Raw genomic sequence first — 18678 nt, forward strand, 5'->3', positions numbered from 1 at the left:
AAAAAAATCGCCAGTGGGTGGGCGCCCTAAGGCTGGATTCAGACAGGATGGATTTGCCGCGGAAGTTCCGTCCGGTGAGTCCGCCTGCGGCCGCTAATCCCGGGGTTATCCAGCCATGTGGACGAGATTTCTCAGAAATCATGTCCACGTGGGACGGCGAATCCGTCGCAGCAAAGACAGCAGAAGCTGTCGTTGCGGCGCAGATTTGCGGGCCACAGCATGTCCATTCTTTCCTTTTCTCTGCTGCGGCCGCGCTCTCCTCTATGGGAGCGCCGGCCGCAATGGAAAAGCATGTGACCAAGCCGCCTCAAAACCCGCGGCTAACCCAGCGGAAATCTCACAGTTTTTCGCTGCGGCCAAATCGCGAGATTTCTGACGGGAATACGCCGTGTGAAAACCCAGCCTAAAAAATGCACCTAAAACGCGACCGTGCGAAGCGTTGGATTTCAATGGCTTCATCCAGACGAACGTTTGGGACCGATCACTTATACGGGGCGTGAGCAGATAGGTCTTGCCCTATCTTTCCATGTGATACGCAGCGAGCTCCCATAGACCTTCGGAGGGAGTTACCCGCGTACAACGGGTAGCACAGCTCGCACTAAGTAGGCATTATTGCCATCCTGAGGATTTCTGACAATCCTTGTTTGCCATCTTTTCTGGGTATTTTTTAACATTCCCGCCGCAGCGCCCTGTGTGAATGGCTTTAAAAACCCCAATTAAGATCGGGACTCGATTGCGTCAAAAAGTCATTCATGCGAATATACGTTGTATGGGCGAATGGAAAAACGCATACAGTCGTGGGAAGGAGGCCTAAGGGCCAAAATAGGCCATGTCATTAAGGGGTTAAACACATTCACCCGGCGGCAGCTATGGCGGCTCCCGAGTCCCTTATACATATGGGCACTCTGCTACGGGTTGTGCGTTTTCCATGAGGGCAGTGGAGAAAGTCACAGCCAGAAGGCTCTGCTAGACGCTTATCTCCAGGGGGAACAAAAGGATTGGATGTTGGCATGTAATGTGCCCGATCCTTCACTCCTCCAGCATCATCTGCCAGGGGGCAGTCACGGCCCCCCAGACACAGACCCCTACTGTGTATGGGGGCCGTCAGGACTGATACTTCTCTCTCCTGCACCCAATTTTGTCTTTATGTATGATGCATTTTGGCATTAAAAACTCGCAATTTGCGTCGCTCTTCACGCGTTTTTCATGCGTGCGGAAAAAAAAGTTACTTGTGATTTCAACAATTTTTTATAAAGAAGCATCGCTCTCATGTGCAAAATGCGTGGTGTGCGAGCGCAATGTGTTTGTTTTCACTGCCTTAGCAAAAAAAAAGGGGGGTTTTCCAGAGCGAATACTATTGATGAGGTATCCGCAGGATAGGTCACCAATAGTTGATCGGCCGGGTGTCTGTTTTCTTGGGACCATGACCAATCAGTTGATTGTGTAGCGCTGACGGCGGCGCAAATACACAGAGGTCGGAGGGGAAGCAGCGGAAGTGTTTGCACTGATCTCTGTATAGTGGTCGGCACTTGTAACTGCAGGCACAGACGTGAGCCGTACCTGCACTTACAGCTCAATCCTCCGTATGCTCTTTCTGTTGCAGATTTTCAATGTGTTAGGCCGAGAATTCGCGCGTGGTAAATCCTCTGCACAGAACGCGGAGAATAGAACCCATTGATTTCAGTGGGTTCATTCTCACTTTTTTTTCTTTTTTTCCTTTTTTTTTGCCTTGTGTGGTGCAGATTGTTAAGGCAGCAGAATGCAGTCTCCCTGAAGGTTGGGAGTTCAATCCCTGCACGGTTCAAGTAGCCGGCTCAAGGTTGACTCAGCCTTCCAAGGTCAGTAAAATAAGTACCCAGCTTGGTGGGTACCTGAAAGTGCTGCGAAGTAAATTGGCGCTATATAAATAGCAAGTTCCCCTTCCCCTTTTTGCACCCGTTGTTTTCGCGGGTGCGAAAAAATAGAACCTGCTCTATCTTGTGCAGGCACCAAAGAGCCCCATAGAGGTCTATGGGAGGCGCTCAAACATGCACATCTGCCTGCGCAGTTCTGCGCTAAACACAACACATGCTCGCAATCACCGTCACTGTGTTAGTTTAATTAGCCTTTTAAATCTGGCGGGGTGATTCCCCGGCCAGTGGTGCCAGCACAAATATGCTCAGGCACGAGCAGATTAAGGTATTCTTCAGATGGGCATATGCGCGACTACGTGACCGCTACGGAGCTTAGTTGCGCAGGAACACATTTTTCTTTTCTTTTCTCGGACCATTTAAGCTGCACTAAAGTGGGAGGATAGGTCCTGCCTACGAGTGCAAACAGAACGAGTGAGATCAATGGTTTTGTTGTGTCCTGCCATGCGGCCGAGATTATCATGGCTGCATAACGGGATAGTATCACTCCCATCTGTTTAAGCCCTAAGATATGGATTTGGGTGCATAAAGTGGGCTAATTCCGGCTCATGTGGAAGCACCCTGAGGTTGTTATCACACAGCTATGAAAATCGTGCGAGGTTTGTGAGATGCGATGGGGTCAAATTCAGTGATTATTTCCTGCATCGTATGTCTCATCTTTGGGCGTTCTCTCGCTCATTGTTTTCAATTGGACTGGAAAGCACATCGCTGGGTGTGTGAGGTGCATGCGAATGCCATGCGAGGTTTCCCATTGAAAACAATAGGAAACACCTGCTGTTACAGGATCGCAACTGTACCGAAGCATCTACGGGGACATGGCACATGCACAAGCGCGATATCGGACCACGTTTCACAGCAGGATATCACGCTCACCAACATGCGATGCCCCCGTGGATGCGATGGCTTTTTGTGTTAAAACTGCCTTGGCACCACTTCAGGGAAATAGCGAGCCTTTGCCGCGGCTCAAAGCGAAGTGTTTGCCATTGTTTCTAATGGGTAAACCTTGCATCACACTCATGTGCACCCCGCACGCCGTGCGATGCTGTGCCGGCCCCATTGAAAACAATGGCTGATGTGGTCTGAGGGAACACCCAAAGATAGGACATGCTGTGATTTTTCTGCGCACCGCTATGCTGGAAACAAATTGCTCACGTCTATGATGACTCCATTCAAAGGAATGCGCTTCATATTCGTGCGAGATTGGTAAGTGTCGCAAACGCACAAATCTTTCCACGGGAGAAATGCAGCTTCACAACCCATGGCTTTCCACCACGGATTTTGGAGCGGCTTTGCCGCCTGCATTCCGCTGTGGCCATCTCTCCCCATAGAGTAAAGAATTGACATGCCACATCTTTGAATTCCGCGTGGCATGTCAATGTGAGCGCGGCTTGGCCGCAACAGATCGGCTGCAGCATGTGGATGAGATTTTTGCAATCTGATTTGGGTCCTGATAATTAGCTGCCTATTCCCTGCCGATTTCCCGCAGCAGCAGATCCCCCCTGTGTGAAGGCGCCTTTAAGCCTCTTGCAAATGGCAATATTATGGCTGCATTTTGGATAGGGAACAGAAGCCATCAGATGTCACACATGCAGAACTTTCCTTTCTTGGTACCACTGCTTCTAGGGTAGGAAGCTTCCGTACATACACAGCGTGGTACGGCGGCGCACAGAGACCCGCTAGCTCTGTGATACAGATCTACAGTGGGGGACACGGTGGCTTAGTGGTTAGCTGTGTTGCCCTGCAGCACTGGGGTCAAATCCGACTAAGGATAATATATGTATGGAGTTTGTATATTCTCATTATGCTTGTGTGGGTTTCCTCCAGGCACCCCAGTTTCCTCCCGCACCCCAGAGTCAAGCTAATTGGTGATTTTATTAATTGTGAGCCCCACTGTGGACAAAACCCAACTGATATACAGTGCAACGTTATATGTATGTGCTATATGAATAAAGATGATTATTACGAGGGACTTCATGTGCTGCTTCCTGTACACGGGTGTCACAGCCGGTCGCTGCTGTTGTGCGGTGGCTACAATGCAGAAGCGGGTCTGGGCTGATGTCATGATGTCAGTCCAGCCCATGTGACCATTTGGTGCTGACAAGTAAACAACTGTCGGCTAGTGTGGGGTTTCATTGGTCGGCAGGGAGGTGTTTCCCCAGCCAACCAATCATCTACTACTGTAATATATATATATATATTACAGTCCCCTCCTCTCTGATGATGCAGGTTATTCCTCTGTTCGGTGGAAGTTCTGGTCCAGTCCATATCCTCCTGGTGTCAGCTCCCGGTCTGGTGAAGTTCCTGCTGTTTATACTCTATCTGGTGTTGTACATCTGCTTCCTAGTATTTATGTGACTATTGTTTATTACATTTGTCAATTGTCACCCCCTTTTACCATCTAGGGGCAGTGTAGGTAGCTCTCAGGTTCTAGAGGTGGGACCACCCTTGTCAGGGCGATCGCCTTGCTTTTAGGCAGGGGTTTCCTGTACTAGGATAAGAGGGTGAGATTTCCCTTTTTCCCATTGTTTAGTTTCATTATTAAGTTTTGGTCTCCGAATTCATACTAGTGTGTATATCCGTCCTTAGAACAACTATTATATCCGATCTGGATCAGCTTCTCTCGGCTCAGACATATCAACCGGTTTTCAGTGGTTTATATGCATTAGTTACATTTGGGACCATCATGTTATATCAAAACCAAAAAAGACATATAAAGAGAGAGCAAAGTAATCCATCGCAAGAACAGCTTCAGGCATGAGGTCCACCAACAACCATCGTGTCTTTTCCGACTACCTCAAGCACTACCAACTTTTCTGCTGCTTAGTCCACATTTCAGCAAAAGCATAACTTTTTGGTCCAATCAAAAATTCCCATCAGCTCCTAAGAGAGTATTTGCGCCCGTCCCTCCGAATGCTCCAAAGATGAAGAACCATCCGAATATCTGAGTAGCCTTTGTCCACCTTGTCACATTGTCATAGTGTAATACGAGTGCAGGGCCAAGCAAAAAGAAATCCTTAGGATTCCCTAAATTATTGTCTGTAATGGTTTATCTGATACCAGTGTGAAAAATCTCCAGAGAGAAAGTCCCCGAACAGCAGAGGAAGACTCATTAACCCTTGAGGTCAAACTGGAGACAAAGCAAGGGAGGGTTTCCTCCCCTTGCTGTGTTGGGTCAGCCCAGGATAGAGAGGGTTAATAAAACAGTGCAGGGTGAACTGAATAGAGTGGAGGAAACATGAGAACCTGCCTGTACTGAGCCTCTATGGAAGTTGTAGCCTCCTCATCATCCCTCCCTCTCTTGCCTCCTCCTCTCCCAGTACAGTTAGAAACACTGAGCAGAGCCAGAGCTGGTTAGATGTGCCAGTGATCAAGCCAGGGACTGAGTGCAGCAAGCCGCCTGCGGCCACACATCTTTCTGGGAATGTCATTTGTTGCATATAACTTCTTGATTTGATACAGTATCACATCCACCGCTCACGAGAACGTTGCCGGATTGCAACATTTCCTTGAAATTTGTAAGAAGGAATACAAAGAAAAGTTACTGCAAACTTTTTTTCCGCTCGCTCCTGAAATTGATCTCCATTCTTCCTCTCAGACTTCAGTTCTGATCTGGTTCTTCTCCTTTCTATGAGGATCTAAACTTTTCCGAGTAGGAATTTTTAAGGAAACCATAAGAAGATGGGAGTAAAATCCAAGTTCTGGTCTGTTATATTGTATGTGCCTATCCTCTACTGCTTGGCAGGGGAAGTCTACTCCTTTGGTGATGAAGAGGAAAGGCGATGTGACCCTATCAGGATTGCCATGTGTCAGAACCTTGGTTACAATGTCACAAAAATGCCCAATCTGGTTGGGCATGAATTGCAATCGGATGCAGAACTTCAGCTGACCACCTTTACCCCTCTCATACAGTATGGGTGCTCCAGCCAGCTACAGGTGGGTAGGTTCATCCAAGGGCGTAACTACTGGCATAGCAGACGCTATGGGACCCGGGGCATTGAGGGCCTACGAAAGAGGCAAAAATATTGTCTAAAGGCAAAAGAATGGTTAAAAATTTTTTTTTTTGCTTTTTGTGTCAGTCACTTCTAGTTCTTCCCATTGATCCATCATCACACTAAGTACCACGTAGTTGTTTATTTGACTATCAAGCTCACAATAGTTTAGCCTTCTAAAAAAAATGGCCATTCCATGTATTGTATGTACTTACTGCAATAGTTATTGCCATGTTTGATTGTAGACTGAGTTTGTCCATGTAGCAGAGCTGCACTTATTATGTTGCATGCCTCACGGAGAGATCACAATGTGTTATCTGAGGTTTTACACTGAAGTATTCGTAAATCGCCTATATCTTACCTGATGGGCATCACAATGCTACAATTACATGACAAGTTCTGGTCTTCTTCATTTAGGTGGTTTTAGATAGTACCTAATGTTACAGGAAAAAAACAAAACAATTTCATGGAATTTTAGTGTGTTTTTCATTTTCTCATGGGCCGTTTTACAAAAATACTCTTAGCTTGTTAGTGTGTTGTTTATGTTAATAATTAACTTCAGGTCTTGAAGTTTACCTAGGTTAAGGGCTCTCAAATGTCAGACACCAGTAGTCTTTGACCTACTGCAGTAGATTCGAATGCTTTGAGTTTCTTTCAAAAACTTTAAAAAGTTGCAAAGTCAACTTTTTTTTAAAGCTAAAAAAGTTGGAAGGTTGCATAAAATAAAAGGCTAAATGCTTATAGCCTTATCATGAATGAATCATGCTTCCCTCCCTCGTCTCAATTGCTTTCAAACGTCATCTGCAGGTAGTCTTTGACCTACTGGAGTAGATTCAGGCTTTACATTTTTTTTCAGAAACTTAGAAAATTTGTAAAGTTAAACTTTTTCAATTTTAAAAAGTTGCAAGGTTTTATAAAAAATACACTAAATACAGATGGTCTTATCAGGGGAGGTTCATGCTTCCCTCAAGGGCAATGCAAAGTTTTTAATTGCCTCTAGTGCCTGAGAGAGAGACCCTGGTAAAATGTATTTGCATACCTTAATAATGTAAACACAGACCAGCCTGGGCTATAGTTTCCACATTACTTTTAAAGGGGGTGTCTGGTTACTGCACAGCCCTTTTTTTAATAGGACCCCCCTGGGGTAAAATAATAAACAGAGAGACACTTGCTTCTCCATGGACACCGGGATGCAGCGCTGCAGCCCACTGCGGTTTTGGGGTTTGTTATGACAGATGATGTCACAGTAAACAGGTGCTGCTGAGCCAATGACAGGCTGCAGCGTCATGTTATTGAATTCCTGGCATCATGGCGCTCTGGATGTGAGCGCCAATGCCAGTAGAACGGGCCGTAACACCGCAGCCTCTCATTGGCTGCAGCGGTCACCTGATTTCCTGTGACATCATGTGTTACAACAAACCCCAGGACCGCAACAGGCTGTGGCGCTGGATTCCGGCATAGGGGGTAAGTATATCTCTGTTTGTCATTTTCCCCCACGGGGTCCAATTGACAAGGAGCTATCCAGTAACCAGACAACCCCTTTAAGTGCCTGCATGGATTTCTTTAAGAGACTGTGTTTACAGCAAATATACAAATGCAATTGGAAATGTAATTTGTGCAAGTAGAAAAAAGGATTTCGGTTTCAGGTAAATTTCCATGTCTATTAGTGCAAGGCATGTAATGGCCCTTGGTGTAAGTGCCCATTAGAATGGTAAAGACACAAGCTGTGTATGATAATGTCATTGTTATCCCCATCATCCTCACCATCAGTAGTTGCTAAATACGGTTCCACAAGATAGACCTTACCCATTTGTTTCCTATTGACCTGGAGCACCAACCGAAAAATACCAGAAGGGTCAACATTTTTGCATATTGTATTTACAGTAATTGCCTAAAATCCCCTCTTATAAGGAGGTAACAATTTAGGGGATTGGGGATGAACAAATGTGGAATGATCACACTTGCCCTCCAGGTTGCCATCAACAGAATTAGAATGGAACCCATAGGGACCATTGGGGCATCAAAACAGCCCCCTCATCCCTCTATATTTAGAGGAGCAGATTGTGTAACAGACACTTGTATTCTGCTGAGGGTACCAAGGACAGCAGTAGTGGGGAATTCGATATCACCACATCAGCCATCTGCTTCCACAAACTCTATCCAAATTGTTTCTTTTTAGATAAGTTGAAATTCCAAAAGGGTGTTTCCCCCCATAAATAGAAAAATATCTAAAAACCTCAATCCTTGAGTTGTCCACTTGAGATGCATCCTCATTTTTAGTCATTTTTGGTGTGTAGATGATGTCCACAACTTTTTTCCCTTACAGAGCCCATAAGAGTTGTGTTACGTCCATTCGGGGCTTATCTTATGTGATCTGCACGGGCATAAATATAATGTCCAAGCTGGATGGGAATTCACACAATATGCAAAAACTGACCGCAAACTATTACAAGCAAAATCAAAATGTGCGGAAACTGACCCTAACCTACGGATACGAGAGAGCATCGCCATTAAGCAGGGCAATCGCCTTGATGAGGGCAGACCCACATTAGGAACCTTGGCTGACCCTGACTTTCCCTAGTTAGAAATGGAACATGGCAAAGGTTATGTGGAATATAAACCACGGATGGACAGGGACGAGATGTAACCAAGACCCAGATAAAGTAATCACCAGACAAACCTATCTTGATAAATATCAGGAACCGTCAAATAGACCAGATATCCCTTCAGGTAGGGGGTCGTCAGACAGGAGACATGACACTGTCAGCCCCCACCGCCAAACTGACAAGTGAGCTTGTGCAGGCATGATGACATAGCGAGTCGGAGCTGATGGCATAACGTCCAATCCTTCCTCTGCAGCCAGCGCCGCTGTGGCAGGCGGTCAACCATTAGCGCTGGGGCTACACAATGACGTGTCTAATGCGATATCACATCTAATGATTGTCAACGGTGCTGCACTACAACCTGTGATCTAATGCGTCTGTAACATCACAGTCGCAGAAAATCCAACTCAGTTGGAGTTTGGTCGCAAGTCACATGTCACTTTTTCCACCATAGACATCAACGTAAGTTGCATTTAACTGCAACCTTCCGTTAATTTTGCTGCAGTTTAGCTGTTTATTTTTTTAACAGCCGAATCGCAGCTCTGAAATAGTTGGGCGACGACAAGTTGCAGGCAAATCATGCAAGTTTCTTGGTTGTATGACTTTTATGGAGACTCGTGTAGCCCTAGCCTAAGGGCTTGTTAAGTTTCTGCATGCCTTAGCTAAAACCAGGAGTGGATGCAGAGACGTAACTTAAAAGTTCTTGAACGCTAATGCCAAATCTGCAATGTGACCCCCCACCAACCATTTGTCATTTATAATGCTGATGTCTGCTTAATGCTTATGTGACAGAGGGACCTTTGGAGCCCCTATGGGCTTCAGGGACCACATGTGACTGCCTACTTCCCTCACTATTGCTATGTCCTTCAGTAGATTGTAAACAGAAGTATAAAAGAAAGACTCATAGTTCTTCTTGTACCCAAACCTGCCCTTCACTGACAAGAACAAAGTAAAAAAAATTACAAAAACTGAGCTGTGTGACCAGGGCCTGACAATGTCGATTTATGCTCCATTCAGGGTCTTCAGGAAGTTGGGTGATCATATGTCCTGTGATGGAACTGGTTGCCAACCAGGATCTGTAGAGAGCTGAATAAAACAATAAGGCCTTATGCACACAGGGTAGCTTGGTGCATTTTTTTCAAGGAGTTTTTGATTCTTTTTTTTGCCCAAACCAAGAGTGAATCCTAATTAGAAGAAAAGTAGAAAATGAAAGGTAATACTGATATTTGTGGATTTAGAAGTTCAAGCTACAACCAGGAAGATATACACCGAGATCCTCCGGAAAGTTGGAAAGTTTAGACGAGCACAGAGAGTATTCAAGGTCTCAACCTTCAAAAAGTTTCACAATGCGAGGTTTGATTCTTCTGCCCAGGAATCTATTAGAGTTGTGTAGAACACTTTATATTTTCTTTTTGGCTGCCATGCCTAGTGTCTTTCGCGGTTTTTGAGATGCTTGTTGGCACAGAGTTTGGTGGAATGCTCCCGGCGAGCAGATCGTCTCTTTGACACTTTGCACACACATTGTTGATACAAGGATTTTAGGTCTTTGTGAGAGTGACAAGCTGCATGGCAGGAATGTGAGGGCCGATCCATTTACTTGTCATTTTTTTTTCTTCTTGCGAGAGTCTGATTAGAATCCCTGCTAATTTGAGCTTGTTAAAGAGAAAACGGGGCATATTGAATTCCCCATTAGTGAGATCTCTCTGATAATTACTTAGAGAAAGGGGAAAGAAAGTGAGTACTGAGACTGGAAGGAGAAAAGGGATGTTATATATAAAAAAAAGAGAGACAGCAGAAAAGCTCTCGGGTGGAAATGTCTTATGTGGCTCTAATCACAAAAAGACTTGGCCAAAACCAGTCGAATGTCCCTATGTTTTTGAAAAGCTTTTTTGAAAAGAGATATCTATGCGGAAATGTTGCTACATGCGGAACTTGAGTTTAATTCTGTCCTGGTCAAGGGGCATTAAACCAAAAAAATTTTTTGGAAGCAAATTTTGACAGGTGACGATACAAGCTCCAGTTATTGGTTTAAGTGTTTGTAACGAGTCTGTATCTATGCCAACTTTACAGTACATTACCATAAGTAAAAACAGACAGGCAAATGCCCATTTAGGCCTGGACTTCTCTGTAACTTGCAGCTGTCTGACATTCGTGTGGCAGAAATCATTGTATTCTAATCAATCCTAGGTGTTGTTGCCATATTGAACTGACAAGAAAGCCACATTTACAAAGAAAAAAATGGGACATTTACACATAGTGACCAGTTTTCACACCAGCATTGTGATATTCCATTGTTTGGCTCCATCCTAGGAGCTGAACGACGGTAAAACTAACTGCCAGATCTGGGACATGCCAGACCAAAACAGCACTGGACAGATCCCATTGACTATAATGGGGTCCTTTCAGGTTTTGTTATGCTTTCTGCCATTTTCCAGGATGCGACTCTATATTGTCCTGTATTTTAATGGACATCTCCAACAGAAGCTCTGAATGGAACCTGCAACGCAGATGTGAACGAGCCCTAAATGAGAAAAAGTTGCTTGCTTGTTTTTAACCATGTGTGCACAACTTGATCAGCAAAAAGTTGCCACAGCTTTAGGGTATTTTTACATGGGATGACTGTCATTCGTAGAAGTGCCCAACAGTCATCTGGTGCTTTCGTACATGAATGATAGTTGCTCACTGAATTGAGACTGATCTCGTTGGAGATCTCTTCTAGCCCCCTGCCTCCATTCACTGTGAACAGGCAGTCGTTCATGGATGAGCGACTGCCTGTTTATGCTGGGCGAGAAGTTGCTCATTAATTGCTTCCTTTCAGTGAGCTGAAATGTTGCGACTAGCACCTAATGAGTGACTTTTCATTCTGGTCCCACATTTATATGGAGCAACTATTGCCTAAAATTGCATGTTCGAGAGATCTTTCACCCCATTAGTTGGCCCATGTAAAAGTACTCTTACATGCCACAATCCAAGGTCATTGTGTCTAGCCCTAGCCATGGGAAGACTGCCGAAATATTTGCTTAGAGAAAGGGAAATAAAGTGACTATTCAGACTTGAAAGGACGGAGACAGTTGAAAAGCTTCCAGATGGAGACTGCTTTTACCGATCCCAGGTGGGAAGATTGCTGATAAGAACATGATAATTCACAGCACTTAATCAAACAAAAGCAAACAGTTTATGATAGCGGGGATTATACAGAACACAGGTCTATGGGATGGTTCAGGAGGGAAATGGTTTACGTTGAAAGGTCAAGCAGGAGTATAAAATAAATCATTGTTACTGAGGAGCTCTTAGTGGTGTTTACCTCCAACTTGATTAGTAAAGTATTTCGTTTACATTAGTCCTTGTATTAGATTTCCAAACTCAGGGTTTTTTTTTTAAAACTTTCCTTCCTTTCAATTGGCTTGTGCTCCATAAAGGATGGGTGAGGAGGGTATTTGAGTTTGCCAAACAAAATGTCACCACAAATATAAAAAATGGTGCCAGATGGTGTTACCGGTGAAGAAGTTTAGAAACTCTTTTGAAAAAGTTTGGAAATTTTTGTGAAGCTGTTTTTATGATGTTTTTGCTAAATCTTATATATAATCTTAAATATTTAACATTCATTTCGTATCTTATTACATGTGATATTTTTTTGTCTCGACTTCTTGATAAACCGTAAAAAGTAGTAAAAGAAATGTAATTCTAAACAATTTGGGGTTCTTTTGAATTTCTTTACCTATTTAATTATCAGTTTGTTTTGTTTCTAATTTTTTTTTCTTTCTGCTTCCAGTTTTTCCTCTGCTCCGTTTATGTTCCGATGTGCACTGAGAAGATTAACATCCCGATTGGTCCTTGTGGTGGTATGTGCCTTTCGGTCAAGAAAAAGTGTGAGCCTGTCCTTAGGGAATTTGGATTTACTTGGCCGGACGGTTTAAACTGCAGCAAATTTCCTCCTCAAAATGACCACAATCACATGTGTATGGAGGGTCCCGGAGATGAAGAGGTTCTACCACATGGCAAAATTCCCATTCTGCCTGGAGAAGACTGCACTGCATTTGGGCCAAATGCAGAGCAGTATACTTGGGTGAAAAGAAGCTCATCTTGTGTCTTGAAGTGCGGCTATGATGCTGGACTGTATAGTCGCCTGTCTAAGGAATTCACTGATATATGGATGACTGTATGGGCCAGCTTATGTTTCATATCCACTGCTTTTACGGTCCTTACATTTTTGATTGACTCATCCAGGTTCTCCTACCCTGAGAGACCCATCATCTTCCTGAGCATGTGTTATAATATTTATAGCATTGCTTACATTGTGAGGTTAACAGTGGGTCGGGAAAGAATATCCTGTGATTTTGAAGAGGCGGCAGAACCTGTCCTTATTCAGGAAGGGCTGAAGAACACAGGATGTGCAATTATTTTCTTACTGATGTACTTTTTTGGGATGGCTAGCTCCATCTGGTGGGTTATTTTGACATTGACCTGGTTTCTCGCTGCTGGTCTCAAATGGGGCCATGAAGCTATCGAAATGCACAGTTCCTATTTCCACATTGCCGCTTGGGCTATTCCAGCCGTGAAAACCATCGTTATATTGATCATGAGACTTGTAGATGCAGATGAGTTGACTGGGCTATGCTATGTTGGCAATCAAAACATTGATGCCCTCACCGGATTCGTGGTTGCTCCACTTTTTACCTATTTGGTGATTGGAACCTTGTTTATAGCTGCTGGCCTTGTGGCTTTGTTTAAAATAAGGTCAAATCTTCAAAAAGATGGGACAAAAACAGACAAATTGGAAAGACTGATGGTAAAAATTGGCGTCTTCTCAGTTTTGTACACAGTACCAGCCACATGTGTCATAGCCTGCTATTTTTATGAAATCTCCAACTGGCCTGTTTTCCGTTACACAGCCGATGATTCCAACATGGCAGTAGAGATGCTCAAGATCTTTATGTCTCTGTTGGTGGGCATCACATCCGGAATGTGGATTTGGTCTGCCAAAACATTACATACGTGGCAAAAGTGTTCCAACAGACTAGTGAACTCAGGAAAGGTAAAAAGAAAGAAAAGGGCGGACGCTTGGGTTAAGCCGGGTAAAGGGAATGAGACTGTGGTATAGTTTCAGGCTGAGCACAGTCTTCTTAAACCCTCAAGATGAACACCATCGTAAAATGAATTGTCCTTAGTTCTTGGAGACATAGGGATTACAAGCTTCGGGACAACCCTACAAACTTCTGTGGGACGTTCATTCTACTATCTAATGGTGTCCTATGGTTGGCAACGTCTGGATTCCTTCTTGCGTTGGTTTCGGAAGTGAAGGTTGCCCAAGTGGTAAAAGCGAATGACCTCAGGAAACAGAGAGCTAGACTCTGCCTTGCTTGCTAGCTCCAGGTGATTTGTCACCCATGGGCCATCTTATGGCTTTTTTATATTAGAAAACAAAAACAATCAATACTAATTTTTTATAGGTTACATTGTGGTAAAGTCTTATATCTTGTACACGACTGGAAGGCTGCTTCCAAGACAACAGAATAAGGGATGTGATTATCAAGCAGAGCTAAGGCGCAAAGCACATTGTATTCCACTTCTTCGTCAGTGTTTTGCCCCATTGCCCCACTGAGAAAACACTGCCCAAGGTGTATAAATATGTCTGACAGAAAGAGTGAAGCCACTGAACACTGGAAACTGTTTAGCCTTTGGCTCTGTGGTGCCTTACTAACTGAAATATTTTCATTTTTTTGTGTGTTACTGCTTAATCTAGTTGATCATCGAACACAGGAAGGCCTAACCTTCAGATCGTTGCCGTGCATTACGGGCAAGGGTGGAAAAAACTTTGTAGACTATAGACATTAATTTGACCACTCCAATAGCCAATCTACCTAGGTTATAGTAGAACATAGACATCGATTGAAAATAGTATAATGAATGAAACAGTTCATAGACATCATTAAAAAAAATAATCCAAAAAGTTAGACCTCAACTTTAAACTTCTAGGCTAGGCATATTGTCTAGGGGTTTGTCCAGCCCCGGTAATGGGCAATGTAGCTGGTTGGAGTCTGTTTTCTTTTAACTCTTACTCCTTGCTCTTTTACATGATGGTTTCAGAAGATAGATGTGATGACAGAAGGTCCGTGGATTTTTTGTGTTTAGTTCCTAATGCACTAAAAGTGAAAATATATAGAAATGGAATAGGCTCATATGGATCGAAAAGGAATGAAAAACAATGCACTATTTGCTCTCTGTATATAGGATTAGTATATGTGTGGTGCCTTTTTTTTTGAATTATAAGGTAAAATATTGAAAAAAAGTATTTGCATACGGAAAATCACAACTCCTATATAGATCGTATTCTCCTGATCTGCTGTAACAATGTAAGGCAGATGGCAAAAACAGTGGCAGCCATTTTCTCAGCTGAGGTCATCAGCTGCTAGTGATGTCATCAGGGCCTAAGGCACATTTATAGTTTTATGTAGAGTATGCCTTGCCAATATCACTATTTCCTGTTTTTTGCACCGGCTGCGTTCTCACTTTTTGTTAGCCTATAAAATGGCAGCCACTTTTACTGTCTAGTGAACAGATGCTCTTTTTGACGACCCTGGGTTAAGAACAACTATGCAATATGCCACATATTTAACCTATTATAAAAAAAATCCATATTCTTTATAGCTCTGAGATATGATGGTTTGTACTTCGTCTGTTATAAGACTTAATTCTCTTATTACGTTGGTAACTATATAACATTTTTAATATCTGAGCCACATATTCCCCAATTGCTTGACCCTTACACATTGCAGAACTGTAAAAAAAATGTTTTCCCTTTGCTTAATTTTATTTATCTTATGGATTCAAGTACAACATTGTAGAACATTGGGACTTTTAATATTGGCATGCAGTGTGTTGGTTTTTACAGTACTGGTATTACCGTTGTCAACGAAGGGGGCAAGCCATTATATTGCAGCGTGTTGTCCTCTACAGTAGGCCTCATTCTTGCAAATAAAAACTTTGAGGCGTCATTCTTGTAGGTAACATTTTCTATTTTTTTCAGCTCTTTAAATTTAGAAGCTAACGATCCTTTCACAGGGCTCAAAAATTGGACATGAATGTTCGTAAGAGTGTGCTATTCTCCAATTATCGGGTCATGCACTGTCGGTGCTGACTGCAGGATAAGCCAACTGATTCATTGGGTGAACACGTCTTTTGTACGCTAAAAAAAAAAAAAATCATTGTTTTTGGTGGGACAGCTCTTCGTGTGAACAGGGAATGTGCTGCCTATAGCGATGAAAGTGAATGGAGGACAAATGATCACGTGTAGAATCGTTCGTCTCCTACAGAGTCTAAATTGGCCTGTGTAAAGGCCCATTTACACGCAAAGATAATCTTTCAAACAATTGAAAGATTTATGGCCAATAACACTTTAATATATTCATTTGCATGTAAATGGGCCTCTAGGAGCTGTTTGCAGATCCCAGCGTGTGATTAATCCCATGCCCAGCTGTGTACACAGCTGCATTGTTCTCGTCGGGGCTGCCGGCTGGTTACAATGTAATCTTCCCACTCCCTTGGAGAACAAAGCATGCGGTCTATTGAGTGACATTTTATTTTTATGCTGCTGAACAATAGATTTTAAGTTCATCTTAAAATCATCATTCAGACGAAAAGTGCACAATGCCCGCATTTACACGTAACGATTATCGCTCATTTTCGGTCGCTTGAATGAATTTTGAGCGATAATCGTTACATGTAAATGGGGCTTAAAGGCCAGGTCAACAAGTGCTTATCTTGTTGATCGGCGCTCGTTACACAGCTCAGATTGCACTATGTAAAAGGACATTTGTGGCTTGGTCAACTTATGTATCATGCTCACGTATGGTGGGTGTCCTTTTTGGTCTCTGGCCCAAAGGATATTTCACTCATCACTTCATTTGTTTTCTTGAGTCACCTTCTTCTGTCTAGTACTTAAATTCCATTCAGCCCTAACTCAACTTTTTAGGGTCCAAAATAGCAATGCAGTGACTTGGGATTGGAACATGTATCACTGTACAATAAGAAAACCTGGATGTTAATTGCAATCGAGGTTATAATGGCAGCCACATTGGTTGTCACCTAGCCTTCCCAATAACCGAGCTGTACAGAAAAGGTTGACTCAATGAGTTATTTTTTATTTTGTTTTTGGAAGTAATTGAAGGTCATTGGCCATTTTATACAATGTTAGAAAACATTAACCATAATTACAAGAGCAGAACAGTGAACTTTTTCCAACTATTTTTAATTAAAGCTCAAAATTGTGATTTAGCTGCTTACATTAGCTCTTCAGTTGAGAATTAAGCATTACAAACTATGTATCAGTATCTTGTATGTAAGGGGTTGCCACTAAAATTTTAGTAAGCAGCTAGACCATACTGGTTAACACTGCAAGGTAGCTGCCATGAGTAAGTTTGTCAGGGCATGGTCATGGATGTAGTTACGCAACAGATGGAGAACTGCCGATAGAAGATCTGGGGATGACAGTGCTCCATATGGGACAACTGAGCCCCAGGAGTCCTAGAGGTCTTTCTCTACTGATTGACTAAAAAGTTACACATGCAACTTTTTGGCCAATCACATTACAACTAGAGATGAGCGAGCACCAAAATGCTCGGGCCCTCTTTATTCGAGTCAAGCTTTTCGTAAAATTCGAGAGATCTATTTGAGTAACGAACCCCATTGACTTCAATGCGAGACTTGAGCATTTTTGTATGGGACCCGCCGGTTGCCAAGCTTTTTTTTTCTGTGTTCGTGTTCTCTCTCTCTCTTCCTAGCCAGCCACAAACTACCGTTGACGTGCGCAGCATCGCAGCGGGGAGGGGTCAAATCTGATACATCAGCCGCAGGGAGGGGCCAAAACTGGGACAGGGTCGAACACGGCGTGATGCTCGCTCGAGTAGCGAGCACCATCGAGTATGCTAATACTCAAACGAGCATCAAGCTCGGAAGAGTACTTTCGCTCAACTCTAATTACAACCAATTCAATCATGTGATTGGGTAAAAATCTCAAACATTTTTATCTAGATGCGGGAGGCCATTGTTAATCCGCCAATATTGGACTATTGGCAGGATCTGCCAAAAAAATCTCTAATATCTATAGTTCACTAAACGGTTGCAATAGTGCAGCATCTTCTATAAGGTGTTGTCACTAGCAACCATAAAGAATAGTGGTCATTTTGAATTTGATTGGCTGCTACGCGTCACACCCCCAATTTTATTTAAATTAAGCCTGACTCATTTTCTATATAGGAGTTGTATTTTCTATGTGGGAATTTATCAGTGTGAAATTAAAAAAGCCAACGTCCTTGTGCCTTAGAAGTCTTTTTAAGGAAGAAATATGGAATAATGTCTTGTCAAAGGTTGCATGAGGCTAGAAAAAGAGGTCTACTTTTTTGTGAAAAAACAGCACCACTTTTCTCTAGAGGCTGTGTTTGGTATGGCAGCCTAGACTCGAGTACAGTAGGTTTTAGTTGTAATACCAGATACAGTCCACAGAAAAGTGTGGTGCTGTTAGCAGAAGAAAGCAGATATTCTTTTACTAATCTCGTATCAAGTGTTGTGGCCATTCTATACCTGCTGACAAAACATCTTGTGATACATCGCCAAAACTTCCAGGTACAAGTAATATACTCATGTTAGACATGAATTTGTGAACTTATGTGGAAATAGACACTGCTTTTTGGGTGTTGCGTTTTGTATATGTCTTTAATAGATATGTCTTGTAAATGTATAATTTATCACTGTACAAATCTTTTATATTTAATTTTTTTATTAAAAAATAAAGCACATTTTCAGCTGAGTGTTGGAGTGTTCCTTTATAATATGTTCAATGATTGCATGCACAAGAATATAACTACTATAATACTGCCTCCTATGTACAAGAACATAACTGCTATAATACTGCCCCCTATGTAGAAGAATATAGCTAATATAATACTGCCCCCTATGTACAAGAATATTACTACTAAAATAGCGCCTACTATGTACAAGAATAAAACTACTATAATACTACCCCCTATGTACAAGAACATAACTACTATAACACTGCCCTCTATGAACGAGAATAGAACTACTATAATACTACCCCTATGTACAAGAATATAACTACGATAATACTGCCCCCTATGTACAAGATATTAACTACTATAATAGTGCCTGCTATGTACAAGA

The 18678-nt window shown here is 42.8% G+C and overlaps 1 protein-coding gene across 1 annotated transcript; it reads left to right on the forward strand.

The window, feature by feature from the left end:
• The first annotated feature begins 5279 nt into the window (after nt 1-5279).
• Nucleotides 5280-18308, forward strand: FZD4 (frizzled class receptor 4). Its single transcript, XM_066587161.1, has 2 exons — nt 5280-5843; nt 12275-18308. Exons 1-2 carry the CDS (start codon nt 5589-5591, stop codon nt 13601-13603), a joined length of 1584 nt encoding a protein of 527 aa, XP_066443258.1. The 5' UTR covers nt 5280-5588; the 3' UTR covers nt 13604-18308.
• The last annotated feature ends 370 nt before the right edge of the window (nt 18309-18678 follow it).

The sequence above is a fragment of the Eleutherodactylus coqui genome, chromosome 1 (genome assembly GCF_035609145.1).
Source record: "Eleutherodactylus coqui strain aEleCoq1 chromosome 1, aEleCoq1.hap1, whole genome shotgun sequence".
Lineage (NCBI taxonomy): Eukaryota > Metazoa > Chordata > Amphibia > Anura > Eleutherodactylidae > Eleutherodactylus > Eleutherodactylus coqui.